The sequence below is a fragment of the Xyrauchen texanus genome, chromosome 47 (genome assembly GCF_025860055.1).
Source record: "Xyrauchen texanus isolate HMW12.3.18 chromosome 47, RBS_HiC_50CHRs, whole genome shotgun sequence".
Classification (NCBI taxonomy): domain Eukaryota; kingdom Metazoa; phylum Chordata; class Actinopteri; order Cypriniformes; family Catostomidae; genus Xyrauchen; species Xyrauchen texanus.
The window spans coordinates 18,062,074-18,084,764 of NC_068322.1; the positions used below are offsets into that span (position 1 = coordinate 18,062,074).

General features: G+C 39.7%; 1 protein-coding gene across 3 annotated transcripts in view; it reads right to left on the reverse strand.

The window, feature by feature from the left end:
- ppfia2 (PTPRF interacting protein alpha 2) overlaps positions 1-22,691 on the reverse strand; it is a 182,644-nt gene that overhangs the window by 19,050 nt on the left and 140,903 nt on the right. For all 3 annotated transcript variants that reach the window (XR_007969906.1, XM_052120655.1, XM_052120656.1), the window contains exons 6-20: positions 18,954-19,061; positions 15,919-16,140; positions 14,961-15,107; positions 14,175-14,309; positions 12,976-13,059; positions 12,403-12,534; positions 12,259-12,321; positions 12,067-12,158; positions 11,803-11,941; positions 11,504-11,721; positions 6,983-7,223; positions 6,693-6,722; positions 4,465-4,592; positions 4,169-4,344; positions 3,699-3,789 (exon numbers count right to left, since the gene is read on the reverse strand). Coding sequence is in view for 2 of the 3 variants with exons in the window: in XM_052120655.1 (XP_051976615.1) it covers positions 3,699-3,789; positions 4,169-4,344; positions 4,465-4,592; positions 6,693-6,722; positions 6,983-7,223; positions 11,504-11,721; positions 11,803-11,941; positions 12,067-12,158; positions 12,259-12,321; positions 12,403-12,534; positions 12,976-13,059; positions 14,175-14,309; positions 14,961-15,107; positions 15,919-16,140; positions 18,954-19,061 (2,006 nt within the window). In the remaining variant the exon portion in view is untranslated. The remainder of the gene's footprint in view (positions 1-3,698; positions 3,790-4,168; positions 4,345-4,464; positions 4,593-6,692; positions 6,723-6,982; positions 7,224-11,503; positions 11,722-11,802; positions 11,942-12,066; positions 12,159-12,258; positions 12,322-12,402; positions 12,535-12,975; positions 13,060-14,174; positions 14,310-14,960; positions 15,108-15,918; positions 16,141-18,953; positions 19,062-22,691) is intronic.

Genomic DNA, 22,691 nt, shown 5'->3' on the forward strand with positions numbered 1-22,691 from the left:
TACATCTGAGATGTTGTTTGTGAGTAGAGCTCACATATGAAAATAGTCGCAAGATCTAAGGGATGAAAATGGCCACGTCTGCCTCACTGCAGCCTGTGCGTACTATGTATTTGTGTCAACAGAGCAGCATCATTCACTAAAGCGCTGCACATGCATACTGACTTATTAGAACAAGCCTTTTGTGATTCCCAAAGCTATTGCACGTCTTCAAGTGGCTTTGATTAAAATGCACAAGTCATATTAACTACTTTAATGGTGCTTTTATGTAAATGTGGGATCTTGACAGTAATGAACATTACTAACACAGTATCGGATTTGGATCGGGCCCGTCGGACCAATACCTGATCCGCATAAAAAGGTGAGTTTCTAAGATGATACTGATCCAGATATTTTATTAGTGCATCCCATCACAAACTAAGGTTTTAGAATCCACTCAGGGCTGCGTTTCCCAATAACAATCGATCTTAGCAGTTAAGAGCATTTTCTACAAGCAATTTTATGAACGTTTGTTATTTTTTTACATACGTTTCCCAAAACTGCACTTAACATGAACGTGCAAGGACATGCTTTAAGTGCTACTTAAGACAGCCGCTGTCCATGTGACGGTGCTGAAATGTGACCATATACGTAGTGCTGCTCGTCATTGTAAACTCATTATAATTGTGCAATAACTTAATTTGTAATTTACCTTGCTAAAATTGTTTTTTAGCAAGGTCAAACTAACTATCTGCATATTTAAATATTGTTTTGACAGTAATTTTGTGCAGAACGATCTTTTTCTTTTACACAATCAGGTGTGCATGTGTAATATTTTGTTTTCACATATTCCTCTCGATATAAAAGCTTCCAGGATTAGTGAAGACAGTGGAGGACCCGTGTGTTGATCCTGCTAATTAAAAGCATTCGTTGAATATTATTCCGTGTTATCGTGGAAGAGTGCAAAATATGGAGAAGTTTAGAAGATGTGCTTTATGGACATTCACCAATAATACGGAGGTCTGTTCTTCACTCCCAAAAGTGATAACGGTGACAGTAATGCTGCAGGTGCGGTGCTACACAACTTGTTCTGCTCGCGAGAATGCCTCTGGGTGTTAGAGAGGAAGAGGAGAAGAGGATAAAAGCGTCTGCAAATGAATTTAGGATGATGAGCAATTATATACAGAGCAATTATTATGCACGGCAGCAAGTTAATTGCTTTTTTCTTAAACTTTGTTTAAGAAACTTTGTTGTTACCAGCTTGTCCAACTAGTCCACACAAATAACTTTATTTGCTTACTAATTAATCTATTCGATGGATTTCATTATAATAATATGTTAGTTCAGGCAGGTCACATTAGTCAAGCTTGCAATCTATTTTACACAAGTGAGCAATTGTGCCATGTTGTATTGTAATTCTGATGGATCTGTTCTGATAACCCTGGGGAGGTTTGATTTGCTGCTCTCCGCTCATGGCTGCAGTGATGGGGAGCCCAGAACAGAACCATACTGCCAACACCAACAGATTTGTTCTTCAAATTGTCTACATGTCATTAAGTGTTCATTTGACAAAGTGGTCCTGACTGAAACAAGCTTAAAAATGCCAATAGTCATAAATGTTGTTTATTACAGAGTAGTGGTTCACACATGTAAAAGGGCCAGAACGGGGTTTGGCTCCAGCACAAGTAGCAGACCATTCAGCTGTGGATGAACTTAAAGGCAATTTCAAATGCTGTAAAGACAATAAGGCCTTCATGGTGGTGATGTTGTTACTTTCATTATCGTTACATGTTGGATTGAATATGTTCAGGTTGTCTATGAGTATATGAGTGACTTCCTTTGAACATACTTGTAGCTGGGGAGGGAGAGAAACAGTTATGAAAGAGAGGTAAAAGAAAGGAGAGCAGGGAAGTAATCAATGACTTGACAGTCCATAACCAGAGATTAGACCTGGTTATTGAGTATAGCACACAATGCACACATGCACACATAAATACACAAAAAGAGAAAGGCCTCGGCATGGCAGATCAAGAACAGGTCGTTATAAAGGCACACATTCTCTCTCCAGGCAGAAATGCATCGTCTATAGAACTGCAGAAGGGGAAAATCACATTTACAATCAAATGAAAAAGAAGGCAGAGGCGGGGGTCTCGAGATGGACATAGAGGAAATGCGTCGGACCCCCCTGAAGATAGACACACACACTTTAGGATCATGGATGACAGACATGGACAGAGCGTTGACAGTGGATAATGCAGCAAAGTCTCAGCAACACAAACTAAACTTACCCGCTTAATAAGATTCAGATGAGGAGAAAGAGAGAGAGAAAGAAAGCGATGGGAGACAAAATTAAATGTTTGTTATTGAGCATACTGTATGTAGACTTTTTCAAACATCTTAGCTTGACGTGCACAAACACGATTCATTCTGGGAATTATACTTAAGTTTTAGGTTGACTTATTGGTCACAATTGAACAGGTCTACTTGTCTTGGAAAGTTTTATCATACAGCATGCAGAAAGAGTGACTATGCAATGGGATGGTGAAGAGTCATCCTCCTCACAATGCACCACAATGGATGAAAATAACACATGTCAAATGTCATGAAACGGTCAAATTCAACCAATAGCAGTGAGCCAAATAAAAGTGAATCAGCAAGCACTTCAACAGCATGCTTTAAGGGCATCGACATAATCCAGTTATGCAACAAGCTCCCAGTCCTGCTATCAAGAGTATAGCATAGGTCTAATGTTAACATTCAGCAAACAAATGGCAATCCTAGAATTTTTGAAAATGTTTTTGTTTAAACAGTAAACCACATGGCAAAAACTGGCAGTTTTCTTATAGCAAACAGGTATGAAAAAGGGCCTTTATTCTTAATAGCATTGAAATTATACATATTATAATTGCAAATCAGAGGAACGTAAAAGGGCTTTCTCATTGCATTAACAGTAATGGGCTATACGATTGGAACTAAGACTATGTTCACACAGTTAGTGTTTGAAAATGGCAACTGTATTCACGTAAAGGTCCTGCACTGTACATACTACAGCAGACTGACAGACGGAATTATGTCTGTTAACTTAAGTCAATCACCTTCACCTTCCTCATGTTAGGCTTGAGTAATGTCTGTAATCACAGTGAAAGATACTTTGTACTGGGTCTTCAAGGATTGAGTTTTTACTCTAGACTCTTCAGAATTTCATTAAACTTCCACTGCTTCCATTCTTTCACATAAGTGGTCAAAAACATTTTCCAGTAAAAAAATTGTATCCACCAAAACACTTACCAGATGTTTTGTATCCTAGTCTCACAGAAGCATGTTACTATAGCAACATTGTTGCTAAATGTTTTTACATGGCTCGATGTACACTTCGGTTAAGGAATGCGGTTCTCAGAATGTTTCAAACCACTCTAAAACAAGACTGACAACACTATAGTGCTGCTGTGTGAATGTAGCTTGAATGAATTCCTTTCAGGTGAGCTATCATAAGACACTACAGTGCATTTAGAGGGATCATTTGTATAGTATTATTGGTTTGTGCGATCTAGGAGAAGCATCTTGGGAATTGTGTGTGATTATTAGCTTGAGGAGGAGGATGATTAGCATAATCTCACTTCTGTGTCAGTGTTTAAATGTACTCGGGGTCTTGAAGTATTACTTTGAAGGTTGTCTAGGATATATATATATAAAAGATAGTTTGTAAAATACTCAGTACTCACTTCTTTTTTAGTCTGCGATCTTTCTCCGCCTGTGTTCCCAGCTTTCCCACTGCAATATCCTGACCCAGAAGCTCAGGATCATATACATTCCCTGCAGGAGGAGAAGATACATTAGTCCATCAGCTAATGATGTTTCATCATACTTCGTACTATATTTTCAACTATTGATTAGCATGTAAAAGAATGTTATGGGCTAAATACAACCCAAGTCATATTGACAAGTATCTATGGCATGCCGTCATTTACCACGGACGATAATTTTCAACTATGTTGACAGTTATGCAATGACAATTGCTCATAGACTTCCATTGCCGGTGGATTTCATAAATTTTTTTGCTTGTTTTTACAAACTGAGTGGCAAAATTATTCTGTGGTTATCAACAGTATGCACTCTGATGTTTTGGATAGAGATTTGGCTGCATTGAACTCAGAATGTTCCTTCTGTGTTGAACTGTGTGTATGTATTGTACCTTGTCCTGGTCCCACCAGCTCTTTTCCCAGCTGTCCCAGTCTGGCCTTCTCCTTCTTCCCAAACAGTCTGCCGATGGAGGACTTGATGCCTTTTTTCTTTGGCTGCTTGTGGAGGGAGTCCTGACTGCTGGCTACACTGCTCAGAGCACTGGCCTCTATCTCTAATGCAGTCAGCCTGCAGACAAACACAAACACACAAATAAACTGTATGAAAGCTGCTGACAGAGAGCAATTGGGTCGAGCTTGTACACAGCATGTGTCTGATTGCTGTCGTTGTGTGCGTTTGTTGTCTCACCGTGCGTCGTTGTGCGAGGAGGCGGGGAGGGTGTGTGTCATGCGGACTTGGCGAGGTGTGGGAGGTGGAGATGTCTCACATTTAATGGTGGCCTTGTCCTCTCGGCCGTCCTCGTCCACTGCTGCGATCTGTGAAAGGACACAACACTATAGTGTCCTCAAACGTGCAACATTCAGAACTGAACTGAGAATGCCAATAAAATTCCTGAATTTGAATTGTGGTAGCAAACAGAATGCGTAAATGTACTTATTTGAATTAGAATGAATAGAAGTAGAATTGAATGTAATGAAATTCCATAAAATTCCTATTCGTTTTTAGTAATACATTTCTTTGGTCAGTGGCGACTGCAGCTGTACGGCCGTACGCGTACAAGAAATATTTACTCTCAGAATATTTCACCAATCATGATGTGTGTCCCAATTTGCGAATTAATCATCGTTTTGAGTCGGTTCTTTTCAGTGAATTGGCCAAACGTGCTCACAAAACTGTCTGAATTGATTTGTGATTCAGTACAGTTCGTTCAGAGCGCTCTCTCGCTGAATCATTTGGAGCGGTTTCTCAAACAGTAAAACAGTATCGGGATATTTACAAATACAGCACTGGATACAGTGTAAATTTACAATCAACTGAAAGAAAAAGCTGTCTTTTTGAGAGGTAACTTTGAGAAACTTCAGCTAGTGCTGAGTCATGTGAACAAGGGGCTGTTCCAATTGAATGTGTTTTTGCATCCACTCGTGCTGTTTTTCAATCGTTTTCCATGTAAACATTCGCTACATGGATGTCTTTTGACAACTGCGTCACGTTTCACTGTGTTTTGAGCATCTCTCACTGGAGCACTGCATTTTTAGAAACCCCTTTAAGTTAAAAAAAGAACTTCAACTGGGGGGCATGGGTAGCTCAGCAAGTAAAGACGCTGACTATCACCCCTGGAGTCAGGAGTTTGAATTCAGGACGTGCTGAGTGACTCCAGCCAGGTATCCTAAGCAACCAATTGGCCCGGTTGCTAGGGAGGGTAGAGTCACATGGAGTAACCTCCTTGTGTTCACTATAACGTGGTTCTCACTCTCGGTGGGGCGTGTGGTGAGTTGTGCGTGGATGCCGTGGAGAATAGCGTGAAGCCTCCACCCGTGCTACGGCACTGCAGTATTGCGCTCAACAAGCCACGTGATAAAATGCACAGATTGACGGAAAAACACTAATAAAAACACGCCTGCGTTCTGCTCTATTCTTTATGGTGCATTCGCTTTTTTAGCACAAGAACATGTCTGTTCTGAATGGTTACTGGAAGAAACACTTTAGCCAATAGTTACATGAACGCTACTCATGCTCAAGAAAAAAAAATATATTTCTCAAAGTCACCAGAACTTAATGCTTTGGTGTTGTTTTTGCAAAAAGATAATCCCCTAGACAGAAGGTTGTACAAGGCAGATTTCAGCATGTACCCTCAGATGAATTCCTGCAGGCGCCCATGTTTTTGGTAACACTTTACACTTTATATTAAATGTTGTATCCGTTAGCATTAGTTAACGCAAATGAACAATAAACAATACTTTTACATCACTTATTAATCCTGGTTAATGTTAAACTAAAACTAATAGATTTTTTAAATTGAAATTTGTTTATGTTAACACGAACTAACAATGAAAAAATAAATATTATGTATTATTAACCAAGATTAATAAATGCTTTAAAATTGTTCATTGTTAGTTCGTTATACCTAATGCATTTACTAATGCTAACAAATGCAACCTTATTGTATAGTGTTACCATTACATATTTATGCAAGATTTATTTTCCAATAAACATGTTATCATACACACAATGTATGGGCTATTTCCAGAAACATTAGATGATATAAATAAATGTTTGTAAAAAAATTAATTGGCACCTATAAGCACTTTGTTACTTACTTCATTGTATGTTAATTTATTAAACTATTTACACACACACACACACACACACACACACACACACACACACACACACACACATACATACATGCATACATACATACACAAAATGTCACTGTTCATTTCAGCCCACATGAGAATATTTTCAATTCCGTTTATGAGGATATAAAAAAAAAAAACTGCACTGTTTATGGCAGTCTCCCATTCATTCCTATGGAAGTTCTGCAAAGCTTGTCAGAGCAAGCAGTGGTAGCCAAGTTCTGTGGTGCTTAGCAAAGGGTCAATATGCATTTTGTGAAGGATGCACATGTTAAGTACCTTTCTCCTGTGTTTCCGCAAGTCACTGGGCTGCAAAACAGAAAACAATGAATGTAAGTGTGTTGGCACCTGTTACCGGACCTGATAGTCATGATGCACGCAAAGCAAATAGATATGTTCATGTAGAAAGCAGTTGATTCAGTTGTGTATTAATTACCATTGTCCTTCAATTACTAATACAATAAAACTCTTCCTTTTGTAAATGGACTACTCTCTTGTTCAGACGTTTTACTAGAAAACAAGTAATACAAATTGAAAAGTTACAAATTGATATTTTGCAGTGTATATACCAGCGTCATGACCCCCATGCGCTCCATGTCGCGGGCAGGGCTGCGGGGGGTGAGTTTTGGGGTGGAGTGTCCGCTGGGAGGTGAGGATGAGGCGAAGGAGGAAGCGGTGGCCGAAGCAGTGATGGAGGCTCCAGGATGGTGCACCCGCGCTAGGTTAAGCCCCTCCAGACTCACGCTGGCAACACGGTTCTCAATTTCCTCCGCCCTCAATTCTGTCGACTCCTTCTCTTCTTGGATCAACCTGGAAAAAACATGAGTGAACCAATAAGACATTATCTGGCATTAAACTCATGGCACAATAGCCAGTAACTTTACATCAACATTATTTTAGTGCTTAAGAGTTAAAACCAGCAAATACATTGAAAATACACATCGTGCAATTGTAACCGGTCCTGCTCAACCCACTCTGAATGGGACTTGAACCGGCATCTCCAACATTGGAGGTGGGTGCGCTAACGAGGAGGCTAAAGGCTGCAGCCTCTAGGCGCCAGTCGCTAGTTCGCCTCGAGGCCAGGGGAGTGAGGTTTACACATTGCACAGCTACTTACCAGCTGGCAACCGATACACTCACTCCCATAAACCTCACTCCCATCTGGGTCACGGCACCACTGTAACCGGTCCTGCTCATCCCACTCTGAATGGGACTTGAACCGGCATCTCCAACATTGGAGGTGGGTGCGCTAACGAGGAGGCTAGCCAGTCGCTAGTTCGCCTTGAAGCCAGGGGAGTGAGGTTTACACATTGCATAGCTACCTACCAGCTGGCAACCAATACACTTACTCCCATAAACCTCACTCCCATCTGGGTCACGGCACCACTGTAACCGGTCCTGCTCAACACACTCTGAATGGGACTCGAACCGGCGTCTTCAACATTGTAGGTGGGTGTGCTAATGAGGTGGCTAAAGGCTGCAGCCTCTAGCGTCAGTCACTAGTTCGCCACTTGAGGCCAGGGGAGTGAGGTTTACACACTACACAGCTAACTACCAGCTGGTAACCGATACACTCACTCCCCTAAACCTCACTCCCATCTGGGTCATGGCACCACTGGAACCAGACCTGCTAGACCTGGTCCGAACGGGACTCGAACCAGCACCTCCAGCATGGGAGGTGGGTGCGCATTTATTATGCTACTGATATGACATTAGTCTTTATATAATGTGAGTGTACATTATTTTATACATTCTTGGGTGAAATATTCCTTTAAGTTACTTCAATTTTGTAGTGTAAATCTATTCGCTTTACACGAGCTGAAAGTGAAAGTGTCTGAAGTTTCTGTGAAGACATGATCTTCAGTCTAAGCACAGTGGTGTAGGTCAAACAAGCACGATTTTTTAAAAGAGACTGTGCTTTGTCAGGCCTCAGATAGCGCACAGAGCTTTAAATTGCTCAAATGATGCCAGTCTTCACCAGCTGTGTGCACCTGAAGAGATAAATGGCACGGCCCTGATGACTTGATTATTGAGTTATGAGGGGGAAATCTCCAACAGGAAATAATTAAACTAATAATCTTTGGGTCTCAGAAAATCTACATTCTGTTTTTGTGACATGAGGTTATGGCTTCAAGCATGTTTTTAGGCCGGAGAGACACTGGAGAGGTCGTGAGCCCAAGCAGACATTGCGAGTCCGTTTATCTGATAATCATACAGATGAGGTAATACACTTCACAACTTTACGACCTGGCTAATTTCAAAGTAATTGCATGAATTTTCGCCAGAGAGGGACACTGCTTTAATACCTTGTAGCTTGCAATTTAGATATAAAGTAGAACTTTCATCCTTGGTTTTACAGACTTGCACAGAGTTGAAACAATCCACTATCATATCCACTATCGTGTGCATATACAATTATAACAGATGATATACCCCCCTAATTGTAGCCCTAGAAGTGAGACGAATGCAAGTATGATGAATAAAAATAGACCATGATGGAAATGATAAAACTCTGTCCATCAGAGTAATAAAGATTGTTTTCTAGCACAACCCGTATGGCAGATGATTTGTTTGAAGAGCACAGAACAGCATGGCCTTTTTGTAGAATACTTCTCAGAGAAGTGCTCATGAATAAAATGAGAAAAACACAGTTTTAACACGACCATTTTCTCCAAATGTGTGAAAGCTTCATGAACATTCAGTTTTCATTGATCGTGTGAGTTGTGACACCTTCTCCTGATTGGTCAACTTAAGGTAGATCGCCAAATTGGTTTGTTAAACCGCACATACCTCATGAATTCAAGCCGACAGCGGCCACATTTAGACATTTAAAAAACTACCGGGAGGTCGTTCCCTGCTCGTAAGCCTCTTGGCTCCATGCATAATTCCTCTCACTTGCTGCAAGAAAAAATTCAGTTGGGAGCTCGCAAGACAGCCGAAAATTGCACCATGTACGCTCGTCCTTATAAAACCTTGGTTTAGAGCTGCTATGTACAGAGATTGGTTCGATTTGTTGTCCAGAGCACTTCCTGCCCTACAAGTGATGAAAATAAGCCTCTATCTAAATAATGCCATTTTGAAATCAAAAACAAATGGCAATCGCAACACATTTTTCTTTCATGATGTGTATATTCAATGAGAGAGAAAAGAATTTAGGACAGGCCATGATTTTATCCATCTAGAATTGATTTGAAAGCAAAACAAATCTGACAGGGGGTTGGATGAAAGGGGTTGAAAATAAGACAAAAAGGAAAGTCGCTACAGAATCAAAATTATATTTTGATGAAAGCCTATGAAAACAAAATTGGATCTTCTTTGGAATAACATGCACTGGTGGATCACACACCAGGAACAAGAGACCAGGAACATGTAAAATAGGGGTCAGCCTATATATCGGTTTTACTGACATGTCGGCAATATAGTTGCTTTTTGGAACTATTGTTTATTGGCAAAATCAAAGCCGATAGTTACCGATATCCTTTTTATAATGTTGGAAAAATTAGCATTCCGAAGAGGTTTTGTAGTTAAGTAGATGTAAGTTTATTATAAGTTAATGTTCATGCAATTTTGATTGTCAGTGTCCTTATAGAAAAGGGAAAAAGTATGTTTTTATAACCAGATTGCTGATGACTTACTATTGATGAATGATAATCTACTGTTGATGAATTACTGCTCATACAGTATTTATTAGCCTATATGACAATGCGTACTATATAGTGTTTATATTGTAATACACTGTAGATGATTGAAAGACTACATGTTTTCCTCCCCTATTGGGAGCACAGACTTTTCAAATGAAGTGTCCTCAGGCTTGTATTTCCAGCTTGTTTACAGGAACAAATTAGATTTTTGTTGTTGTTTTATTGTTATTGTTGGGATTTTTAGTTGCAAAATAAACTGCACATAGGATTTTATTCAATTTGGACTCTTGTTGCCTCATGTTTGTGCCTGTTACAGTAAGGAAAGACTTGCTTTTATTTACATTCAATAAATCGATTAGATTAAAATCGATTTTATCAAATAAACTATTGGACGATTAATTGGTTCTGCCTTTTCCACTTGCTTAGTTATCGGTATCGGCAAAATGCACCATTGAATAACCTGTATTGTATTATGCCTTCCGTCCACACCGAGACTGTGTTTTGGTCCGCGAAAATGAAGGTTTTTGAAAATGCACTCCAAAGTGGATACATTTGAAAACACCGTTTTCGCATTTCAGTGTGGACTGTGAAAACAGATATATCTGAAAATTATGATGTATTTGTTGTCGTGTGACGCAGTCATGTGATCTATCCAACCACAACAATCAAGATGGCGGCTTGTGTTATAGCGGCGCTGTTGTGCCTGATACTCACTTTGATAGCATTGTTAAAAAAAAATTCACTTTGTACAACCTTCACATTCCATTGCTTCAAAGGCGAAGGGAAGTCTACTCGGAATTGGTGTCCGGCGACAGAACACGAGGACAATTGCGTTTTCCACATTCGCGATAACATGATTTAAGCGTATTAAATCAACGGCAGTGTGGACAGAGAGCGTTTCAAAAATGTAAACACAGTTTTCAAATGCATCCGGATTAATTTAGACGTAGTCTTAGTCTATTTTGATTTCATGTTAACTTCGAAGGTATTTTTCTCTTTTTAAATTACAAAAACAAATATACAAGTTAGAAATGGGTACGTTTTAAGCTTTTTCTCTTAATGATAAAACATGACATAGGTTGAAGATTAAGTGTTTAATATAAAGAACTGCAAAAATAATGGCTTCTATTCAGTTTTTCCTTTTACCATCCCTTCAGCCAAGCCCAGTATGCCATGGTTCGAACAAATTTAAAATCATTGGTTGATAACTACTGTAGCAATGCTTTGTACTACTACACTCAAACTGAACATTACAGCTCTTGCAGATTCTCATAGACCTGGATTATTGGATATGTTGTAAAACTACCATCGACAATGCTGCAAAAAATTCAAGCATTTAACGTGGCCACAGTTGGCTGTTAGACATACAACAGACTCATGACCGATAGCCCTGACCATGACAGGGAAGCAAAATACTGTATAGAGAGTAATCTCAGTGAGTGGACTGACCGGATCTCTTTATTAATGGCATCCAGCTGTTCTTGCAGCATTATAGCCAGAGTCTGAGCATCTGAATGTCCTCCAGGAGACAGGAGATCCATGGAGCTGAAGAGGGTCTCACGGTCATCGTCATCGATATCTGACATCTCCGTGTCACTCTCGAACTGGTGTCCTCCTAGAACGCCAAGCTGCTGAGAGCGCCATTCATGTTCGCCCAGAGACTTGGCCTGCGGGGAAGACAAAAAGAGAAATGGGAAGAAGTGATATTTAACACAAACCTCATGACTGCTTTGGGGAAGAGCTCCTACCTTCTGTTCCTCAATATGTAGTCCCATGCGTCCTCTCCTGGGCCTGTGGATCACCTTGGTGGAGCGGTAGTGATCCGACTGCATCTCGGCTAGAGAACCCAGAGAGAAACGCAAATCTCCAGATGCGTCCAGATGAGACCTGGAATGAAGATGTAGACACACAGATAACAGCAGCATTGCTTAAACATTTTTTAAAAGTCTCATAAGCAGCACACAAGTTTTTTTTTTGAAGATGGATAGTTGGTGTGTTTCTATGTGTCTCACCGTGACAGTGTGGGCTCTGTAAGGGATCCAGCCCTCAGCCGGTACTGATCCAGTTCAGATCTCATTTTGTCCATCTCCTCCGATAGATGAGACTGCAACCACAAAGCACGTTAGTGTTTCATTTTACTCAAAAAGGTGAGCAAAGCATATTTGTTCTGCTCAGCTGGTTTTCAGAACATAAAAACTAATGACCTTTTCTTGAATGGAATCTTCCAACTGCTTCCTGTAGCTATCAGAGTCTTGTATTAAGATATTCTGAAAGAGAAACAAAGAGAAAAGAGTGAATGATGAACATGATGGAAAACAGTCAGTGCTAATGTTTGGCTCTTCTTCTACCTTCTCCTCAAGTGCGGCCATCCTTTCTTTCAGATGAAGTTGCAATCGTTCATTTGACTCGGTTAGAAGTCTATCAACTGTGTCTGACAGACGCTTGTTGTGCTCTTCATTCATCTTTTCTCTCTGTCGAGCCTGAAAAATATAAACATCATTTTTAGCTTTTCATTTAAACACTAATCTGACATACAGTATCCACACACACACACACACACACACACACACACACACACACACACTCGCACAAACAAACACACACACAGACACACACACACACACAAACTACTGAATTGTTGCTCTATGCATGAAACAATGTTTCATGTCCTCACTATGATGCTTTTTTAATTCATAGTGTCATCCAACACTAAAACTGTTATTTTGCACTTTAAACTGACTCAGAACAGACGATCAAATAATGATTTAAGAAAGAGATGTTAAAAATCACAATTGATACTCCAGGTTCATTCGTCATACTGGAAATGGAAGTACTGAATTCTGTAGTACTGTGAGTCATAAGGTACTATGCCATTTCAAATGAACCCTGTGTGCTTTTTAATAATATAAAGTGACATTGACCCTGAGCAGTTCCTGGTTCTTCTCCTCCAATTGTCCTTCTAAATGTCTCATACGTTCCTCGATACTCCCGTGCCGCTCCTCCGCCTGAAAAACACACACATTTCATTTGATCAGATGAGACAAGGTAAATCCACAAATTAGCACAAACAAGCAATGAAACGACCCCCTAAACCATGACTGTGATGTCAGCTCATGTATTTAGCCAGATTTATGAGATAGACAGTTTGATTCATAAAGTACCGTCAGACCAAACATCACTGACAGGTAAAGAGAAGGAGTGTGTATTTCCTCAAACTTTTGTTCTCTCCGGGGTGAATAACAAGTACCACCTCAGCAACTCAAAGACACAAAGCAGACAGAGACTTTAAAATACATGTTAAAGATAGAAAGTTCTCTCTCTCTCTCTCTCTCTCTCTCTCTCTCTGTCATTCACTTAACTCTAAGACTGCAGTTCATATCCTGGAATTTAACTTCCATACCAGACTAGTAAACCATGAAGTACAGAGAACGTAGCACAACATTAATGATGAATATACAGTAGTAGTAGAAATAATTTCTATCGGCCAGTATTTACACAGCAGTTGTGGCAAGTATGAACAAGCGTTTCCTTTCTGTCTTGAACCTCCTTACTTTGCCTAATAATGTCAGCTTTCCCATTAAGCTGCATCCCAATATCCATATTTCCAAGGGATGGCTGTGGCTCAGGTGGTAAAGCAGGTTGGCCACTAATCGCAGGGTTGGCGGTTCGATTCCCGGCCCACATAACTCCACAAGCCAAAGTGTTCTTGGGCAAGACACTGAACCCCAAGTTGCTCCCAATGGCAGGCTAGCGCCATGCATGGCAGCTCTGCCGTAATTGGTGTGTGTGTGTGGGTGTGTGTGTGGGTGAACGAGACGCAGTGTAAAGCGCTTCTAAAGCCGCTAAGGCTAAAAAAGCGCTATATAAGTGCAGACCATTTAACATTTACCATATTTCCCCCTATGCACTAGAAGTCTTTTGAGAATGTCAATGAAATTGATAGTTGGTAAAGAATCCTGTGGGTAATATTAGCCCAAAAAGCATGTTCTGTATGGATGCGTAAAAAGTATACCATCAAACCAACTATCGTACAAATAGTATGCAAACTGGGATGCAGCCCAAATTTGTTAGCTTTGAATTTCACAAGACTGTATGTGTGTGTGTGTGTGGTATACAATACCTTAGTGAGAGCTGCTATCCTCTGCGCTAGTTCAGCCTCTACTTCAGGCAGTGTCTCGGCTTTCCTCATAGTCTGCTGGAGCTTCTGTTCCGCCAACTCCAAGCGCTCCTGTAACTGCCTGTTCTTGTCCTCCATCTGTGAGAGGAACACACACACACACAAAGTCTCTGATCAGACAGTTTGTCCATGTATTGCAGATACCATAAGACTATCTATGGCAAAACAAATAAGACTTGAACTACAGCAGACAACATGAAAGGACCACTTTAATGATACATTTATGGTGCTTTTTGTCATTTATTAGCTTGACAGTCCCAGTCCTCATTCACTTTTATTTGATGGAAAAGAGCAGCCAGTATAGTTTTAATAAATTCACCTTTTGTGTTCCACAGAGGGAAAAGCCATAGGGGTTTGGAGTAAATGATGACAGAATTTAATTAATCAACTGAAGATCCTATAAATGGCATAACCTAACATATTTGTCAAAATGCCCCAGTAATATGTTCTAGGAACATTTATAATCAGATTAGCACTAGAGACATTCTGATAAATAATTTGAGTACATGTCATCTTGAATATGACATCAGAGGAAGAGAAAGTTCTGTTACAAATGGAAAGACTATTTGCCAGATATCAACATTTGAAGCACCGTGCTTTTGCAGTCTTGAAGTCTACCAAGTATGTGATACAAGATATTAAGCAATTGCAGTGCCTCCAAATGATTTGAAATATTACTAAAGGGAAATCGAGAGGGTAATTTGTTTTATGTATTCACAGGGGTCAAACCTGTCTTAGGAACGCCTCCTTATTGGCCAGTTCGTTTTCCAGCTTGTCTGTGATGTCGTGTAGCGACGTGGACTCTCTCTGCACACTGAGATAACGCTTTTCAAGAGTAACGATCCGTTCCTCCATGTCTTCTTTTTGACACATCGCCTGTAAACACACACGCACGCGCACAATTGGTAAGTGGCACTCAGACACACTGAGGCTGGAGCCTGCAGGTGTAACAGTCTGCTGTCAATCAAGAATCCTGCCCTATAATTACACACAGCCTTCAGGACAAATATCAACACAAAAGCAAACACAAACACATATTGTGACCCAGACATACACTCTTGCTGCAAGCTGCCACAACTAATCTCTATCAATACCTATGTCAACAATCCAACAGACATTTCTTAGCGTCTGTCTGGTTGTCACTAATTTTTAATTTGATATCGAGAGGCTGTGTTCAAAAGCTAAGGCAGCTGCCTTGCTGCCTCCATACTCAGTTAGTCAGTGCCTTAAAAAACCCAACCGACCTGCCAAATGCAGGAGAAAATCAACCGTGGCGGGTAAACGCTGTCAACTCACCAGCCAGTTTGACGGGTTATAATTTGATGTTCTATCTATCACAATGCAGGCCATGTATCTCAGTGACTCCCAGCTGGCAGCACATGTACCCCATAGGGTGCTCGTTACATCTCGATAACAGGTCAAAGGTTACTTCTTTGAACCACTCTGTTACAGGGTGTTTCTTCCAACCAACCACCGAACTGCATGCACAGGATTGTGAGATGATACAGACAAATATAGCTATACTGCCTTCAAACCAGATGAGAACATATCAGAAGACAAGGTGTTATGCAACCATTGGATTCAGATGTATACTGCCTGATAAGGGAACATTTCGGTCATAGCCAGAGTCTGTTTTAAGACAGATGCTTCACTTTCACTGTTTGTGTGCCATCCACCAAGATCGCACCTCTTTAATATCTCTATTGTACTTGTTGTTCATGTCTTCACTCTTGATGAGGTCTTTGCGTGCCGTCTCCAGCTCCTGCTCCACCTCAGACACACGTGAGGACAGTGAGGACATGCGCTCCTTCATCTGTGCCAGCTCATAGTTCTGCTTCTCCAGTAATTCTTGCAGCTCTACCACCTGACTGGCCTCATCACACGACTCCATCGACCCATTAGACAACCTCTGCAACACAGACACACAATACATTGTCATTTATAGTGTATAACGGGAAACTGGTCAATTAAATCATGAATTTGTAAATCACGTCTTTCATTTAGTAACACTTTATTATTTGTGTTATTAGACTTAGTGAACTTTCATAAGTCTTTCAAAAGTCATTGACAAACATTATACAATGCTTAATTGAGATCAGTAGTTCATGTCCATTCAAAATATATATGAACATATATGAATCCAAGGTTCATTTCCATCTTTTTGAATGTACATTAGCTATTAATATTATTTGGCAATCAATTATTGTTAATTTGATTGATTTTCAGCACAGATACGTTCATAGATCAAATTCATAATTCTTAATGGTATATTAATAACAAAACACCATGTTAAATAGTATTTTATATGGTGTGTAATACACTATTTGGTATAAAAAAAAATAATATACAAAATTCTTAAATTGTATATTAAACAAAAATAAAATAATATTAAACAAATGCTTTGAAATATAGCAACTGAAAATGAACTAGAAAATACCAGTAATCAGATTTCTTAAGTATATTAAGTTGAATTATAGTTTGAAAATATGCTACTTGTCATGGTATTTGGAGTCTTCTGTACATGTTTTGCATACAATCACCTTAACGATTAATGAGTCTATAGACCACTCATTTAAATTACAGTCGATTCTAACGATTTCTAAAAATGGACATCCCCAACATTTAACCTTTTCATGGCTTAATGCATTCTGCAAGTTCATTCATTCATTCAAACATTGTCCTTTACATTAAGAACTGTGGTCTATTTTGGATTATTAAACTCCCAGCATGCTCATTTCAGTCCGTTCAGTCTAGCTGCATTATTTTCGCAGTGTGTGACACAGAGTGTCAGCAGTTCTTTCCTCTGCAGTGCCTAAAATAAAGATTTCTCTCACATTTTCACACTAAAACATGGCACGTCTTATGGCACACTAAAATTAGACTTTATTTCCAGCTTAATTTATGGTGCAGACTCCAAGACAGAAGGGCGATAAAATCACTTGCAGAGCACACAAAATGTACTCTGTCAAAGCTGTGAAGCCATGAGCGATCTACACGAGTTCATCAGGAGAGATTCTGTGATCACAAACAGAATAACAAGACAAAGAATTTGCCATGAATGTATTCTAGAGAGGCTGCGGGGGTGAGAATGACTCACTTTTTCTGTCTCTTTCTCTCCCTCCAGCCCCTCTCATTTTCTCTTTCTGGGCATCTGACGGTCAGATGTACACTCCTCCATCCATGTACACTCTTTTTTTCCTTACTGCAGAATATTGCTGTTTAATACATACTGTTAAGAATTTGATCACTTAACATATTTGTGCCGAAATGTATTATTCAGCAGTCAATACGTTTACTCCATACTCCAACATGCTTCATTATTTGCTTCCTTACATGTTTACTTCCTTACTTTTTTTCCTTCCTTCATTATTTACTTATTTTATCCTTATATGCTTATTTACTTTATTGCTTCCTTCCTTAGTTATTTTCTTCCTTATTTACCCACTTCCTTGCTTTCTTTCTTGCATACTCCCTTTTTACTTCCTTCTGTGATGAAGAGGAGGGCGTGGCCGTGAGGGTGCATGGCCGGCGATGAGTCAGCTGATCAGTGGAAGACCAAGATAAAGGGGAGCCAGAGACGCCAGTTCGAGCGAGAGAGTGAGATGCACACGGCCGCTGTGTGTGTGTGTATGTCTTATGTTTTATGTAGTTTTAAGTTGAATGTACGTCACAAAAATTTACGCTGACTGTTCTGCCATTTCCCACCTCCTCCTTGCCCATCCTTTACCCGTTACATCATCTTTATTTGCTTGCATCCTTATTTACATTCTTTCTTATTTTCTTACTTTCTTCCTTATCTTCCTTACTTCATTATTTCCTTCATTGCTTCCTCATTTTCTTTCCTTCCTTACTTGCTTCCTTCCTTATTCACTTCCTTCTTTCATTTCTTACTACTTGAATACTTCTTTATTTACTTGATTCATCCTTTGCTTACGTCTTTATTTTTTACATCCTTCCTTATGTACTTCCTTATTTGCTTATTTAATTTCATCCTTATTTACTTCCTTTCATCCTTAGCCACACTGTCCTAGCATCTCTGTCACCAAGCCAACAAAGTCTAAAGCCACACACAACACCAGTGAAAGTGAGAGGAGGCGACACTTCTTTCATCCTTTTGATCCTGTTATCTTTTTATCACGAGCATGAGCCACCGCTCAGAGGAAGATTCCAGCTTATTGGCACATTGAATGTGATCTAGAAATACAGTTTCAAAGGATGAGTTCTTGTGTTGACTGTACAGTGAAGGCTTTGTGATTGTACCTGTTCACAAACTGCTTTGAAGTAGATTTATTTTTGTCACTTCTAGACTAAAAATTGCTTGTTCATCAAAATTATACAGAGTTGGCATGCAAAGCACAAAATAGGGCTGTGTTCCAAAATATAATAAGCTGCCAATGTATGCAGCATTTTAAGGCATCATAAGCATGCTTCCGACATTTATATATGCTGCCTTTAAAGATACCCTTGTTTGGCCAAATTCTAAGGCAGCTTACTTGTATCCTTTATGGAGAAGACAGACATTTTATAACTGTGTGTGTAATGTGTTTTTATGCTTATTATAATATTGTTCTGTTAGCTGAGCAACGTGCCAACGGCAAACTATCTTCAGAGGTTCCATTTAGGTTAAGATACTCTCTTAGAAGGCTCACTAGGTTTTGAAGGCTGTTTGACTTAATTAACCACACAAGGCAGTTCAAAGTTCTTGTGGTAGTAGATACCCACCTTGCCATGCACTTTCTGGGCATCGGTGCCCTCCAGCAAGTCTTCACCCCCCTCTCCTGATGCCACTTTCCTCTGGATGTGGGCATTCTGTTCTCTCAAAGCTACAATCTGCAAAAAAGGAAGAGAGAGAGAGTTACTGGCAAATAATAACCAGCAATACTGATATTTGAAAAATGTATAAATAAATATAAAAAAAAATTCTTACAGGACACTTCATATAAGAATACATGCTTGTGAGTAGTAATTGCCCATGCAAAACTCACTGCAATGACGCTATGGTTTTGTGGAAGGCTAATGCTTGGAATTTTAATACTCTGTCACTAAGCATTCCCAAAAAAAACAGTGATGAACCACCAATACTATGCCAAATCCTACAGGCCAAACATTACAGACATAAATGAACATATGACCATCCTGACTTCACTGGTCCACCAAATCCTTAAACCTGCACTTAATCAAATGCTACATCAAATAATAAACTCCTATTAATACTTTAATGCCTTGTGCTTGCTGATGCTGTCTTTCCATTGCATTCCAGGGTTTGTTATGGAGATTAAGGCACACATTAGCTGAGGATACACAGATATGTGTCGCAATCTGACTGATTCATATATAATCTTGTAAATGAAAGCCTTATGCCTATTTATCACTGGCAAGAAATACGTTTTGAATGCCATTCCAATGAGTAACCAATATAAATGGTAATTAGTGTTTGTGGATGACAACAATCAGTTATTACTTTTGTCAGGAAGTACGATTGCCAGGTGCAAATTTTATTTTGTTTTTGCCATGCATTACTGCTCTATGGAATATCCATATGGTTTCTATCAGCAGACTTAGACCAGTTTTTCTAGTGTGGGAGGGCTATGTCCCAATGATATTCATATATAATGTTGATTGCTCGTGAAACTGCATGCATTGCGAAAAACAGCATCATATATCAAGTGGAGACAGCCTAGAAGTGTTTGCTGCATACATATGGCACATTAACAGCAAGCACAAAGTCATTTTCCATCAATTTTTAATTGCAAACATACATTACGCACAGACGAGACCAACATATCTACACTATTACCTGTGTTCATTCTGACAGGAAATTATTGGGAAGAGAGAAGAATGAGCTGAAAAGCTTTGCAGGCCAGACTCAAACCTGCATGAGCACCCTAGCTCAACGTGCCAGAAGCATGAGTGCTAGCCACTGCACCCCAGCTCTGACAACCTGTATAGGCTTACGCAACCAAATACACAGAGAAACTGACTCTAGATTCATTTTCAAAAGTGTCATGCCATGAAAAAAAAAATATATATATATATATATATATATATATTTTATTTCCCTTGATCTTTTGGAGATTAAACTGTAAACGTGCAACTTTCAGCTTTGTGATACATTAAAATATGACCAATATTGCCAATATATGGCCAATATTTACAGTAAATGTCAATGACAAGTATTCTGTGTAAAGAATATGACCCACCCAGTCATGGTAAGGCAATAAGTGCTTTAAGTGCATTAAAAAGTCAGAGTGATCTTGACAATCCATCGCTGTCACATGACTCAAAATCTTGTGAGAAGTTGAGTTAACAACTCTGACCTCACGGGATTTAATTTGTTCCATCTTTGCGCTAACTGTAGACAGTGTGGCAAATGTACTTACAAATAACTGCATACCTCTGTGATGCCTCTTAAAATAGATAAAAGAGAAAATTTGTTGATCTCCCTTCAGGGTTATGGAGGGTTTAGTTCTTCACAAAGAATTAAACAGGTTTCTTAAAAAACAAGTTGAAATTGCACTGACTCGTGGCTTCTACAGAAGCATAAACAATCGCTTAATACTTAAGAGCTCATGGTAGGTTTGTATTGAAAGGTTTCTATGTTATTGCAAAAAAATATATTTGTCTATGGAGAAATACTTCTGGAATGCTACTGTTGGAATTTTATCCCTTATGAAAGAGTACTGTGGTTGTACCATAGTATAGTGATGGTATCAGATGATAACTATTTTCATATACCATTATATTTTTTATTATGGGGGTTCAATTGGACCAGAACAATAAAAAAAAAATATTAGCTGTTTTTTTTGTCAATCCATTCCATTTCCTGTATGCTGTCTGTCAAGATCTGGATCAAACATAAACTGGATTGGAGAATTATGGCCCTATTTTCAAGTAAACTCACTCAAAAAACTCATTATTTATAACTCAATTTATTCTGCAGATTTGGTTTAGGTTTTATTTGATTTATTTTTTTAAACCTTTAAACCAAGACCAAAACTTTGAAGCTACAGTCACAAAACTTGGCACACACCTACAGACTGTTCTGACTTAAGTTGCAATGAATTTCCTAAATGATTAGAATTTCACACAGTGGATGATCAAATATTCCCCCATATCCCATAGACTTACATTGATGGACTGTTCAAACAAGCAAAGACTTTTCAAATGCAACTGTAAAAAAAAAAAAAAAATCTAATCTAAACAATACCACACAAAGACCTTAATCTGCTTTAAAGGTGCTGTAAGCAATTTTACCGGTCCGGAATTTTCTCTTCCCAAAACCCTGCCCTCTCAAGATAATGTTGAGACCAAAACCAAGCAGTAGAGCATCATGTGTTTCCATGTCTGTCAACCAAAACAGTAGCACAACAGCACCCTCAACTGACAAATACTATGAATCTGAAAATGGCAGTAAGCCTCAATGATCCGCTTCATCGGTGGCCTGGGTAGCTCAGTTATTATTGACGCTGACTACCAACCCTGAGTCTCGAGTTCGAATCCAGGGTGTGCTGAGTGACTCCAGCCAGGTCTCCTCAGCAACCAAATTGGCCCGGTTCCTAGGAAGGGTAGAGTCACATGGGTAACCTCCTCTTGGTCGCGATTAGGGGTTCTCACTCTCAATGTGGCGTGGGGTAAGTTGTGCGTGGATAGTGAAGAGTAGCATGAGTCTCCACATGCTGTGAGTCTCCATGGTGTCATGCACAGCGAGCCACGTGATAAGATGCACAGATAGACTGTCTCAGAAGCGGAGGCAACTGAGACTTGTCCTCTGCCACCCGGATTGAGGTAAGCGTGCCGCGACGACGACCAATGTGTATAGTAAAGTTTATAGTCCTACACTGTCATTAAATCATTAAATGTAGTATTTCTGGACCAGCACAAAACTGCCACAGCCAATACTGTAAAACTGCAGTGCATACAAATATATCACCAGAAGTTGCTGACTGTGTCCATCAGCATATGTTCCCTAATAAAATAATCTTCTATTCCTCACATGAGTGTCTCTGAAGCAGGAAACCTGACTGATGACCACTGTAACACCAACACACACACTGCTCTCTCCAGGCTAAAGGGCACTAGGAGATTATTCCACACCCATGTTGAGACACTCTGTCCACTGTGAGCTCAGAGGCAGAGCGACAGATAGACAGAAAAGAGAGATCTGCTTCCTTTTATTTGGTTTATTGCCGCTCGACACACATTCCTTTAATGAGGCGGCAATTAAGGGGATTCTCACTTTTGAAGGCACAGAAAGGGGTTTGTATGGCCTTTTTTAGCCCTGAAGATCAAACAATCTCCACACCTTCTGACTCCACAAAGAGCAGAACTATTGGGTAAACACACAAATGGGGGTAAATGAGAAATGGAGGCCCTATTCAAAGTGAGCATGTCTGCTTTGATGTCCTTCATATTGTCTCATCAAAGCAGGGCACATATGAGAGTGGCTGATATGTTGGCTTG